The sequence below is a fragment of the Eretmochelys imbricata genome, chromosome 2 (assembly GCF_965152235.1).
Source record: "Eretmochelys imbricata isolate rEreImb1 chromosome 2, rEreImb1.hap1, whole genome shotgun sequence".
Taxonomy (NCBI): domain Eukaryota; kingdom Metazoa; phylum Chordata; order Testudines; family Cheloniidae; genus Eretmochelys; species Eretmochelys imbricata.
In genome coordinates, this window is record NC_135573.1 from 206,285,175 (window position 1) to 206,298,656 (window position 13,482).

Genomic DNA, 13,482 nt, shown 5'->3' on the forward strand with positions numbered 1-13,482 from the left:
AGTGGTAGGCCAGTAATGCATTTCTATATGTTCAGGTTATAAAAGGCACATCGGCTGCATCTATGACAATCCATATCTTAGAAGAGTTAAATGCTTGTAAATTGGACACCAAACAGATGGCTGCTTGTGCATTTGATGGAGCTGCAAACTTCTCTGGAAGACATGGTGGAGTACAAGCTTTCTTCTGAGAAAAGTGTAACCCTAACCTTTTCTATACACACTGCAGAGGCCATCTTAACTTCAGTGCCCAAAAAGATAATGGAGCAAATAATTAAGGAATCAATTTGCAAACAACTAGAAGATGATAAGGTGATAAGTAACAGTCAGGATGGATTTGTCAAGAACATAGCGTGTCAAAACAAGCTAATGGAATTCTTTGACAGGGTATTGAGCCTCGTGGATGGGGGGAAGCAGTGGATGTGGTATATCTTGACTTTAGTAAGGCTTTTGATACTGTCTCACATGAGCTTCTCATAAATAAACAGAGATATATAACCTAGATGGAACTACTATATGGTGGGTGCATACCTGGTTAGGAGACCATTCCCAGAGGTTAGTTATCAGTGGTTCACAGTCAAGCTGGAAGGGCGTATCAAGGGGGTCTCGCAAGGATTGGTCCTGGGTCCAGTTCAGTTCAATATCTTCACCAGTGATTTAGATAATGGCACAGAGTACACTTACAAAGTTTGCAGATGATACCAAGCTGGGAGGGGTTACAAGTACTTTGGGGATAGGATTAAAATTCAAAATGATCTGGACAAACTGGAAAAACAGCCTGAAATAAATAGGATAAAATTCAATAAGCACAAATGCAAAGTACTCCATGTAGGAAGGAACAGTCAGTTGCACACATACAAAATGGGAAATGACTGCCTAGAAAAGAGTACTGCAGAAAGGGCTCTGGGGGCAATAGGGGAGCACAAGCTAAATATGAGTCAACAGTGTAACACTCGCAAAAAAAAAAGGGATGGGGGAATATTCTGGGATGTATTAGCAGGAGTGTTGTAAGCAAGACATGAGAAGTAATTCTTCTTCTCTACTTTGGGCTGATATGGCCTCAACTGGAGTACTGTGTCCAGTTCTGAGCTCCACATTTCAGGAAAGATGTGAACAAATTGGAGAAAGTCCAGAGGAGAGCAACAACAATTATTAAAAGTATAGAAAACTTGACCTATGAGGAAAGATTGAAAGAATTGGGTTTGTTTAGTCCGGAGAAGACTGGGAGAGGACCTGATAACAGTTTTCAAGTACATAAAAGGTTGTTACGAGGAGGAAGGAGAAAAGCTGTTCTCATTAACCTCTGACGATAAGACAAGAAGCAACGGGCTTAAATTGCAGCAAGGGAGATTTAGGATGGACATTAGGAAAAATGTCCTAATTATCAGGATAGTTAAGCACTGGAATAAATTGCCTAAAGAGGTTGTGGAATCTCCTTCATTGGAGATTTTTAAGAGCAGGTTAGACAACCACCTCTCAAGGATAGTCTAGATTGGGTTGGGCAAACTACGGCCCAGGGGCCACATCTGGCCCTTCAGACATTTTAATTTGGCCCTTGAGCTCCCGCCAGGGAGTGGAGTCCGGGGCTTGCCCCTCTCCGCATGTGCTGTGGCTCCCGGAAGCAGCAGCATGTCCACCTTCCAGCTCCTACAGGTAGGCGTACCCAGGGGGCTCCGTATGATGCCCCTGCCCCAAGCACCAGTTCTGCAGCTCCCATTACTATTACAAGCTGCAGAATCTTCAAAAAACATTTTAAACGCCATAACTTTAATGTTGAAAAAAAAAAAAAAAGGAGTATAATGAAGACAACAGTCCAAAAAGACTGAACGTCTTAGAAAAAACAGAAGATGCTCTGGAGCTGAATTCAAATTAGTCCATCCTGGGAAAAACCCGCTGGCTTTCTCATGAGCGATCCTTGGCTATTGTCTTAAAATTACTACAACCGTCATTACTGGCTTTGGAAAAGATCCATCCCTTCTTGTAGTGAGGTTGGTGGACTACTTTTGCTACTACATTCAAAGACGACAATTACCATCCTCTCTCTTGTAAATCTACTGTTGAAACCACTTGGACCATTAAACAATGCCATCCAGGCATTTGCTACAACAGTAGCAGATTTTTGTCCAGTAACAGAAGCCATATGTGGATCAATCAGCAAGAGAGAGAGAGAGATCCATTGAAAAGGTACTGGAAGAAGCTAAGGCTTCAGTCCAGAAGCTGACTAATGAAGGCACTTATATTGAATCTGTAAGTGCAAGGTGACTTGTAAGAGCACTGGTGATAGAAGGGCTTTGGTTTATAGGGCTGTTTATAGCATTCTCTCTTTGAGGCTGGCGTATACATACCTAGAAGCCCTTTCAATAAGTGTGAAGACTGGTTTGTCTTCTCATTGAAAAGATAAGCCTAAAGGACAAGTCCTTAATGGTATTTTGAACATTCCTGGAAAACCCTGAAGAGTACAGCCATGATTCCCGTTGCTTTAATATGGCAGTTATCATGGATCTTGATGCCGTATCGGCCTCATCACACGCACCTTGTAATGAGGTTCTGGCCACTAGTTTGCACTTGTCAGTAAGGGCTTGAAATTGAGCCCTGTCCTCCTAAGGAAACAACGTCCAAGAACTTAGATTAATTCAGGAAATTATATTTGGTGAGAAGGGCCTGACAGCTGGAGATTCTAAATTGAAGGGCAGTAGATGTAAACACCTTTTTCCTCATGAAGTCTAAATGCCTAGCCTCCTTACCTGCAGGGTATTCTTTGGATAATTTCGCCTGGATCTTTTCATAGCCATCTGGACCACCAAGGAGTTCGGGACAGGTTGGGTGAACAAACACTTCGCTCCCTTAGCCAGGACAAAGTACTGCTTTGCCACCCTCTTCAGGGTAGGGGCACAGGTAAATGGTGTGTGCCATACAGCCCTTTCCAATTACAGTATGGCACCATTTACCAGGAGTGAAACCCAACTATCCTGTAGGCTGTGGGACAGCCAGGAGCTTATGTTGAGACCTGGACCTCCTCTAAGGAAATCTGAAGCTATTCCATCACTCTCCATAACAGCTCTTGAAATTGTCTATGGATTATCTGGGGGAGATGGTGAGGCTGGATCAAGTGCCACAACAGCTGATGTAGACAACACCCCACACCCCCTTGGTACTGGCAGATCCTGCTTGTCCTCCTCCTCCTCCATGGGCTCAGGAGGTGGTCCTCCACTGGAGGAGGAGGAGGATCCCCTACTGGATCACACAGATTCCAGGTTCTATGCGTAAGGGTCATGCATGCCCCAAGGTCAAGCTGAGGCTTCAGAAGTAGCCTGTGGTGGTCCCCAAGATACTAGGTAAAACTGGTCCTGAGAAGGAGGTTCCTATTTGCATGACTCAGACTGGTTCCGAGAGACTCTCAAACCCATCTTGGTTGATCTCTCTAGGTGGTGGCAAAGCTGGTTCCACCAGTACATCTGACTCTCCAGACAATGAAAAGGTTGGAACCAGCTCCACTGGTGGTGCCTTCTGTCCCACTGAAGGGAAACCACAGCTAGTGGATGGAACAGGAGACAGACCTTGTATTTCCTCGGTGAGGATCGGTCCCGACAACAAGGGAGATTGTGAGTCCAGGAGAATGAAGATCTCCTCCAGAGTGATACAAGTTACCAGCCCTTTGAGAGGTTGTATTATGTCACTTCGTACTGTCAGAGCAGAAGTAGACACGGTTACTTACAGGGCCACGACAGTACCACTGATGGAGTCTCTAACCAGATGGCAATGGCAGTTCCTGATCCTTCAGGTCCCAGTGTTTCAATTTAGTTGGTAGTATAGTCAGTGCTGAAGTTTATGCTGAGGCTGGTAGTGAAGAAGCCTTGCCCCATGCAGATTCTGATCATGCCCATGATTCGTAGGGGTGCTTAAATCTTTGTGGTTTGGGTCTGAAGGCTCACTTGGAGGAAGGTTCCGAAGGCTCACCAGGAAGGATCTCTCCTCTTAGAAGATCTAGGAAGAGATGTGCTTTTATGTTTGTGAGAGTGCCCTTCACTCTCCTGAGGGTGCCCAGATAAAGGATCTTTCCCTCTGTTCCCTTCCACTCTGGAGTCAGACACAGTAGTAGAAAGAGGCGTGCTCCCTGATAACTGTGGCTGATGTACAGAGGGTCTCCCTGAGGCCTCATTGTGCACTCCATAAGGTGCTTTTGAAGCTGGAGTTCATGTGCCTGCTGCATTTGGCTGAGAAGAGAGGAGTAGACACTGAACTTATTGGAGTTATGAGCTTTTCCGAGGCAGTAGAGGCAGCACTGGTGGTTGTCACTGACCACAAAGGAGCAGTGACAGGAGACGCAGTTTCTGAATCCCGTATCTTCGGCATAATCTAAGTCCTGAGCCCAGGAGAGTTCCCCCGGGTGGGGAGTCTCGAACTAATTGGGGAACTAACAAAACAAAAACCAAGAAGACTATATAACTTTGAATATTTACAGGAAGAAGAGAAAGGATAAGCTCTCAACACTGGAGGATTTCAACTCAGGCCATACAGCATTAAGAAGAAACTGGAAAAGTGGTAGGTCCACACCACCCCTTATACTGTTGGGGAGGAACACAAGGCACACAGACTCTGATCAACAGACACCGCTTGCAAGAATTCTCCAGTCTCAGGTGCATGGAGCACATGCATACCACATCATAGGGACCAGCACTCAAAGAAGAAATATCAATGATCACTCAATTCAATTTTCAAAGTTAAAATACTAATAAATCAATAAAATTCTTATTCATCTGGGTATATTCTCCAGTTATGCAAGCAACTGTAGTTCAGATAGGTGTTCAGGTATTACTGTTAAATGTGCTATAGAAATGACAAAATAAATAGACTAAGCTCTTAGGTGCAGGAAGGGGCCATCTTTTTGTTCTGTATTTGTACAACACTTAGCACAATGAGATACTGGTCCATGTTTGGGGGGTCCTAAGCACTACTGCAGTACAAATAATAATAAATCAAATGATAGTTTCTAGCACACATTAACAGAAGCATATACATCAGTGAGCATATAAAAACAAAAACACATATGCACACTGACAGTCTATACTATTATGTTCACCACTTTTACAAGACTATGATAAATTTTGTACAACGTATGCCTTGTGAGGTATCATTTGAAACGTGATCTGCTGAACATTAGTGTCCTAGTACAATGCGTGCATCAAGACTGTATGTGAAATTATAGGATTCTACTCAAGGCTGTCAAATGATTAAAAAAATCACAATTAATCATGAAAGTAAACAAAATTATTGCAATTAATCGTAGTTTTAATTGCGCTGTTAATAATAGAATACCATTTATTTAAATATTTTTGGCGTTTTTCTACATTTTCAAATATATTGCTTTCAGTTGCAACACAAAGTGGACAGTGCTCACTTTATATTATTTTTTATTATCTTTTTTACAGTGCAAATATTTGTAATAAAAAGAAATAGATTTTTCAATTTATCTCATACAAGTACTGTAGTGCAATCTCTTTACCGTGAAAGAGAAACTTACGAATGTAGAATTTTTTTTTTTAAACTTAGCTGTACTCAAAAATAAAACAAACAATGTAAAAAACTTTAGAGCCTACAATTCCACTCAGTCCTACTTCTTGTTCAGCCAACAGTTAAGACAGACAAGTCTGTTTACATTTGCAGGAGATAATTCTGCCCACTTCTTATTTACAACGTCACCTGAAAGTGAGAACAGGCATTTGCATGGCACCGTTTTAGCTGGCGTTACAAAGTATTTACATGCCAGACAGGCTACACATTTGTATGCCCCTTCATGCTTTGACCACCATTCCAGAGGACATATTTGAAAATGTAGAAAAATATCCAAAAATATTTATAAGAATTTTAAATCGGTATTCTATTATTGTTTAACAGTGTGATTAAAACTGCGATTAATAGCAATTAATTTTTAATTGAGTTAGTTTTGAGTTAATTGCTTGCATTAAATGCGATTAATAGACCGTCCTAATTGTACTAGGAATCTTTGCTGTAAAAATGCTACTAGCTTAAGAACAGCAGGTCCAAAGCAGTTCTTCAAAGACACACGTGCATCTCAGCCAGGTGTTAAAGAGCTATCACCTGCTTAAGCCGCCATTCTCCAGCAACGGGAGGGTGTAAACAAAACATTTACTTTTCATCACATGGAAGGTTCAAACTTCATGTCCACAACAAACTGTGTGTCACCAAGGACGTTTCCAGCACTAAAAACTGAATTATCAAGAGGGAAGAACACACTTGACTTCATTCCTCCTCATGACATCAATGAATACCTGAAGGACACAGAACTAAGGGGGAGAGGTGCCAGTCTGAAAGGAGACTCAGCCTGTGAAATTTACTGCAGCGTATGGTGAGGAAAACCTTTGCTTTGAATTCTGTTAGTTTGTTAAGGTAGCCATTAGCTTGCATTTTACCTTTTATAACCAATCATGACTTTTATGCACCATTACTTGTAATCACTTAAAATCTATCTATCTTTCTGTAGTTAATGCACTTATCTTATTGTTTTATATTAACCAGTGTGTTTGGATTAAAGTATGTGGGAAACTCCATTTGGGATAACAAGGTTGGTGCAGACCATTTTCCTTTGATGAAATGATGGACTTCCTGTGAGCTTGCATTATTCAGTAGTGTGCTGGGCAGTAAAAGACGCAAACTTCATGGGGAAAGTCTGGGACTGGAGAGCTTGCTGGTGTTGCTCTGCTGTTTAATGCATGAGTAGCTAGCTAGTAGCAGTCAATATTGTGCAACTGGGAGTGATTTTACATGTTAGAGGCTGTGTGAGAGCAGGCCAGGAGTGGATGTTCTGACTGTGAAAAGTATAAGAGGCTCCCAAGGCTGGAGAATTCAGAGGACACAGCTGTTCAACAGTCCAGACTGTACCCTAAGGCATGTCTCACACATACAAAAATATCTATTCTTGGATGTATGGAATACCCGTTTTTCAAAACACGATATATAGACTCAAGTGCAAAAGAGCATCTGAAATGAGTCAAAATACTATTTGTGTCCTTCTAGCTAAAAGTAGCTGAATGGAATTAAAAAAAAAAAATTAACCCCATCAGAGAATGTGTGTGCCAAGTTTCAACTTGAATTAAGTTTAAACCATAAAATTATAAGCCTCTGCTGAACAATATTTATAACAGAAACTCACATCCCATCCTCCCTCCATTAAGTGTTGGTTACCCCACAGAGATTACAACCATCATTATTACATGGGCTGTATTTGTTCTAATTTTTGATATTTTACTTAATAAAATAGGTCTTAAAGGTATATCTGGAGGTATAATTTTTTAAAAGCACAGCTTCACTTTTAGCTTTTAAATATTTTTTCTTCTGTATCTGAACAGAATTTCAAAATACAAAGTATTATGGAAAAAATTAAAGAAATAAGAACCCCTTTAAATCACTAACTCAACTAAAGCCTTTCTGTATGTGACAAGTGACCTCTGAAAACATTAACCTGTAAATTATTTCTTTAGCCTTTCTACTTAAGGGTAAAATAATAATGAATACAATGTGCAGATGAACAGCATCATGTATTATACAGTTGTAATATTGTTATATTATTCAGCATTTAAGATGTCAAAATTGTCCTATTTGGTTTTATAAAAGCCCAGTTACTGGATTGCTTAGGTTCTTGCCTTACTCAAAAATTATCGTATCATGCAAAACTGCTAGTTTAAACTGATCTAATTGTAAATCACAGAGAAAATAAAAGCCAGTTACTGCAATTTAACTGAATGCTGTACAATTGTTTCCGAGGAATCTTTAAACCAATTCTTTAAGTTATGTAGCGTTTCTATTAAAAGGTAAGTCATATATTCCACTTGTAAGTCACTGAATTTTAGAGTTGAGTAGATTATGTTTAGAAAACAAAGCACCTTTGGGTTTGAAAATGCTGGGTGAACGGCAGCATGCAAGGCGTTAAGCTCTCTTACAAGAAACAATTAATTCATTTTGCCTAACTTCAAACCTGAGTTAACATCCTGAGTTCAGAAATGTGATTTGAACTCTAATGATATTGGGTTTCTATTCTGCTTAGATAAGATTGTAAAGTAGACTGAGGAAGTAATGGGGTGAAATATGGAGAATGGAACAAAAGAGTACTAACAGAAGGGAAACAAGATTGGAGTGGTGGAGAGAATAGAAGTAGGAACAAAACTCAGAGAAGAAAACTTCTATAGTACTGCTTTTTGACACTTAACTGTGTCAGCTTCACTTTGGGAAAAGGGAGTTTAATCTCTTTCTCTAATACTTAGCATAGGCTTCTCTCTAGTTGGGGAAAAAACCTCTCTAAATTGAATCTCCATCCAAAAATACACACACACACACACACACACAAATTGGGGAACTGTTGGGAAAATCAGGAGAATTCCCATAGGAAATTTTGCCATTTACTTCAATAGGGTCAAGATTTCATCCATAGTGTCACACAAATAAGAAATTTTCTGCTCTCACACTGCCAGGCAAGCACGACGGAACAAAATGTTAGAGCAGTCTCACCCTAATCTCGAGCACTGGTCTGTACACACTTCTATACTGTTTAACCTATCCACTCTGGCCAGCTAAAGCATTCTAGAGCCCCATTAGACAAGTGGCTTTTAAACTTTGTTGTTAGGCTACTGTAGGTGGGACTTTACAATACTAGTCCAACTGCAGGCTTACTTCACGCACAGGTGTTAGACACATATTTATAGTGTCTATCATCTATAGTGCCCAAACATACATGATAATTCAGGTGTGCCCCAGCTCTCAAACTTCTGAAGATTAGCGTATGTGGCTCGGAGGGTCAGTAAGTTTGGCCGCCCCGTCATAGATAGATATCTATTACACATGTGGTCTCATCCACTAAGGCCTGATCCTTATAATTAGTCCCACTGCTTACATCTGTAAGTGGTTGGACCATGGGGCTTTATTTTGTAATTACCCTTTCCCTTGTCCTCATCCATTTCCCAAAAAGTTACCTTCTAGGCACCTACAGATTTTTCTCTTAATATTTATTACATTCTTTTATTAAAGACTGAAGTAAGATTTACTGGCCAGTAATAGCCAGATTGCTGCTTCTTCCATGATTTAAAATTGATACTAGAACTTCTTCATCCTGTAATACTAGCACCTGTCCATTTCACCATGACTCTTCAAAAGTAAATTACAAAAGTTTCGTTAAGGTATTCAGCAGAATCTCTTCAGATCCCTGGCTATATCGTTCAGAACTGTTGATCTGTACATACAGACATTTTACAAGTATTCTATTAACTCCTTTTTATCCACAGCTATATTATACACGCTTCATTACTTCAAAGTTGTCCATGCCATCACCTCATGTCTGTCCCCCAACTTTATTTCCTTCTTAAAAATAGTTTTTTTTTAAAAAAGCATTATATTTTAATAATTGATTAGGAATCTATAAATACTCTGCCTAGAGTAATTTGTTTCCTCCCTGGTATACAGTGAGAAGTGATTCTTATTCCTTATTACAACCATTAGTTCTTTCTGGTTTTTGCTACTCTTATTTCCCCTGCAAACCTTACCTGACACTGTAAATTCATTTTTAGATTTCTCAGCTTTTGCCATTTCTAATGCCAGGACTTCTTTTACCCTCAGATCTTTGAAACATCCTTCAGATAAGCGAACCCAAATAGTTTTCATTCCCCATAAGTACGCTTTGTCAGTGGAACTGCTAGCTAAAACTTAAGTTCCTTAATTCCCTAGAATTTGCTTTTTTGAAATTTAGTACCCTTTTAATGCTGTGTTCTATGAGCCCATTGCTTGGAATGAATTTGGAAACGCTTCCTCTATTTTAAAGTAACACAAGCAAACTGAACTACCTCAACTATTTTTCCCATTATGAATTCTACAATTAAATGTCAAACATCTTGTAACAGTTATCATCAATTATTTCATCAAGCCTGGTACCAAAATCCTGAAGTATTTTAACCATTTTACAACACAAAAAGAATAGTGATAGAGGGTAATAGAAACTGACCTAACTTAGTGTAAACTGTTTAACCCTCTAAGTGCTGAGGGTTTTTTGATAGCTGGTTTCCATCCAGTTTAGTTAGTTCTTGAAAAAGGTGGATTACACATGTTATGCAGTCAGCTTTAATCAGTTATATAACTAACCTTTTGCTCTGTTTGGAGTTGATCACATCTCTGCTTTTCATGGTTAAGTTCTTCTTCCAGTCTTTCAAGTTGATCTCTAAGTTGTACAGTTTCTTTTTCCAGAGCAGTAGCTACCTTTAACAGCTCCTCTTTTTCTCTCATTGTTTTTTCAATTTTAAACTAGAAAACAGAATAAATATTCTTTTCAGGTGATTTTTCCCCCACAGGACTCCCCCTCCCATCAAACCATTAGAAACTAATGTGTGTTACTTTCCATCACATCAGTCAAGCACTAGACTAGTCAGTGCTTCTCAAGCTATCTGATGTGGGGGACCGGCAATTTTTTTTTCAAATGTGCGCGCAGACCAGCAGCCAATGGCTCGTGGACCGGCACCAGTCCGTGGACCACCACTTTGAGTAGCACTGGACTAGATGACAACCAGCAGAAGCTAAAAAGTATGCACCCCCTGGCTACATCAGCTTAACATGCTCTCTCTCTTCCCTAGTTTGTGAAATTTCAGAAACTCTGATTAGTACTAGACAACCAAATTTTGTTGTGGGCTTTACTTATGCTCACGTTTCTGTGAATTTTCCTCACCCTTCAATGAAGTATTATTGTTGCTCCACCAGTGCTAGCAACAGAGGTAAGAGCTATGCAAGACCTAGAAGTGTTTTTAGCATGCTATCATCTAAACCTGCCGTGAGAAGTTGTCTACATGTGGTACAGCAATGCTGGGTCGAACTTCACAAAATCCTGAATGTAGACATAGCCAAAGTGAAGGAAAGACAAATGAAGCATATAACAGAATTACAGACAGGAATTCAAGTGGGAATTTCTTTTTCTGTGATTCTGGTGACATGGAATGCAGACTGATCTGAATACCCATTCTTCACCAGACAGCAAAAAAGACAGGGAAGGTAAGCTACCCCAGCTAGATACCCTGCATTGTATAAAGTCCCTTTTATCCCCAGTACTTGAAATCCCCAAACCAACTAGCACAGATGACTAACAATAATCTAGATAGTGGCACAAACACAACATCTGAAGGTAAGTTAGAAACATCAATCAAATCTGAAGCATGGGAAGAAGATGTAGAGTGATTTTGCCAATTAGTTCAAACAATTTCAACAAAGAAATTGCCTTTTTCTGTTATGAAGTAGTGACCACAAATAAAATGTGGGATTGTCACTGGGCGCATCTTTGTAGGCATTTGTGATACCATCACTAAATGGATGCAATTGTGGGAGGCAGAAGATAACAGATCATTGCTTGGAGAAAATAAAAGATTTTTGACTTGCTAGGCATCTGGGTACTATGCAGCTTGATTTTCAGGGCTCTGCACAAATTTTTCTTTTTTTGCTTTAGGGCTCTTTCAGAGGGAACACAGATTAAAAACAAACAAACAAAAAACCTCCACAGGAATCCTTGGATTATTTATGCAGTTGAAAGACAAGGAAGTGAAGCACAAAATGACACCTATAAATATAGCTACTTAACTTTTTATGCTATGCTCACTGCCATGCTGAGCACTTAAGTTTAAACTTGAATTCATGTATTTTACAAGTATCTTCTGCAACAAGATCCGCATTCAAGTACTAGGCATCAAAAACCTTTGGAACCTGCTTAGCTTTATATTTTTATATAAAGTTAATTCACCAAGTCCTACAGATAAAACCAGAAATAAATATATATAAATAAGAATATGGATAACATTTCTGAGTTTGTTGAATCAAACCTCAAGAAGTCCAGCTTTTGTGGTCACCACCAACATATCAGAATTTCCTTCATCCTCCATTGTCAGCAATTCCTCAACAGGAGAAGAGGTTCGAAACTGAAAAGGGGTACTTGCTCCACGGATCTCACCCTTATGGGTTACATAACAGAACTGGTAAAATTCTCCATCATCATTTGGTAGATAGTATCCTAAAGAAAGAAAAATTAACATTTAAAACAGAACATTTTACATGGCAACAAACTGATCATAAGAACTGCTGCACACAGTACACAATTATGATTCCTATATGTTGGTTTAACTTAAGCAATAAAGCAAAACTAAGCGTGAATTATGGTATAATTCAACGTCTAAAATCTACATCAATGCAGAGAGTTAAGTTTTCTTGGTCGTATGTCATCCTCCTGAAGACCACTGAATTGGGCAAAACAAACATCTGAAAACTAGGAAACGCACAGTTAAGATTGCCCATGCAACCTTATCTCGGCCTCTTTCAGCAATATACCCCATTAACGCATGTACCTTTAAGCTGCCAATTCCACAATTGCTGAAATGTATAATCTCTTCACCTTCTTTTACAGCTCATTCACTCTCACCCACAGGATTCCATCTAACACTATTACAGGACAAAAGGGGGTTGCGGGGGAAGAGAAGGGGAAAAGGTTGCCCGTGCCACCTTCCCTTCTGGTCCCCTGGAACTGGCAGTAGCCAGTGGGAATTATCTGCATATATTCCAGGTGCAGTCAGTGTGTTAGGTGTACCTACACAAAATGGTGGCGGCAGTAGTTGGGCCTGCTTGGTAAATGTGTGTTTGTGATGTGAGGTTATGTGCGAGGTATTTTGAAGTGTTTGACTGAGTTATGACTAGAATATGAGAAAATTTATGTTTTGCACCCTCATCTGTGTGAGCAAAGAGAAAAGCTGCATGTGCATCTTCAGGATCCAGTAGGCAACACTGCAATGCAGAATTGTGTAGGTTGTAGCAGGTCATAGGGTTTTTATTACAAAGAATATTGTCAAAAAATGAAGTGGAATATGAGAGAATTCTAATGGTTTAATGATGGTTAAGTGAACATGTGGGTTGAGATGGTGTCCTGCGAGTAAATGTAAGGGAGCTGTAAAAGGCAGTGAAGAGGTTCTTAAATTGTACACATGAGGTATTGATTCTGAGGAGTTAGCTAAGTGTGCAAATATAAACCAGGATCTGGAACCTCCCAAATTGTAGTGTGCCAAGGGCAAGTGTGACTTTGTGCTGCTATATGCTGCATTGAGGGATTGCTTGAAGAGCGTGAAGGGATGTGGGCAACCTTCTCCTTCCAATCATTTAATAGTGTTACATGGAATCCTGTGGGTGAGAGCGAATGGGTCATAAAAGGAGGTGATGATCTTATACATTTCAGCATCTGTGGCAGAGTAATTTACATCTTGTAATGCATTACTAAATTGTCCTTTTATATTACTGAATTTTAAATTTGATGACACACATTCCATATATGCCCATTATATATAGACCTTTCCCAATGCGAAGCAAGTAAAGGCAACATAAGGAAAATACCTTATTATAAAAAATATTACTTTTACAGAGATGAGAAATACTGCTGATTGAGAGCTGGCTTAAACAAAACTCCAT

General features: G+C 39.7%; 1 protein-coding gene across 3 annotated transcripts in view; it reads right to left on the reverse strand.

Moving 5' to 3' along the window:
- Positions 1–13,482, reverse strand: part of TAX1BP1 (Tax1 binding protein 1) — a 93,122-nt gene that overhangs the window by 45,963 nt on the left and 33,677 nt on the right. For all 3 annotated transcript variants that reach the window (XM_077811343.1, XM_077811342.1, XM_077811341.1), the window contains exons 4-5: positions 11,856–12,043; positions 10,141–10,299 (exon numbers count right to left, since the gene is read on the reverse strand). In XM_077811343.1, coding sequence (XP_077667469.1) covers positions 10,141–10,299; positions 11,856–12,043 — 347 coding nt within the window. The remainder of the gene's footprint in view (positions 1–10,140; positions 10,300–11,855; positions 12,044–13,482) is intronic.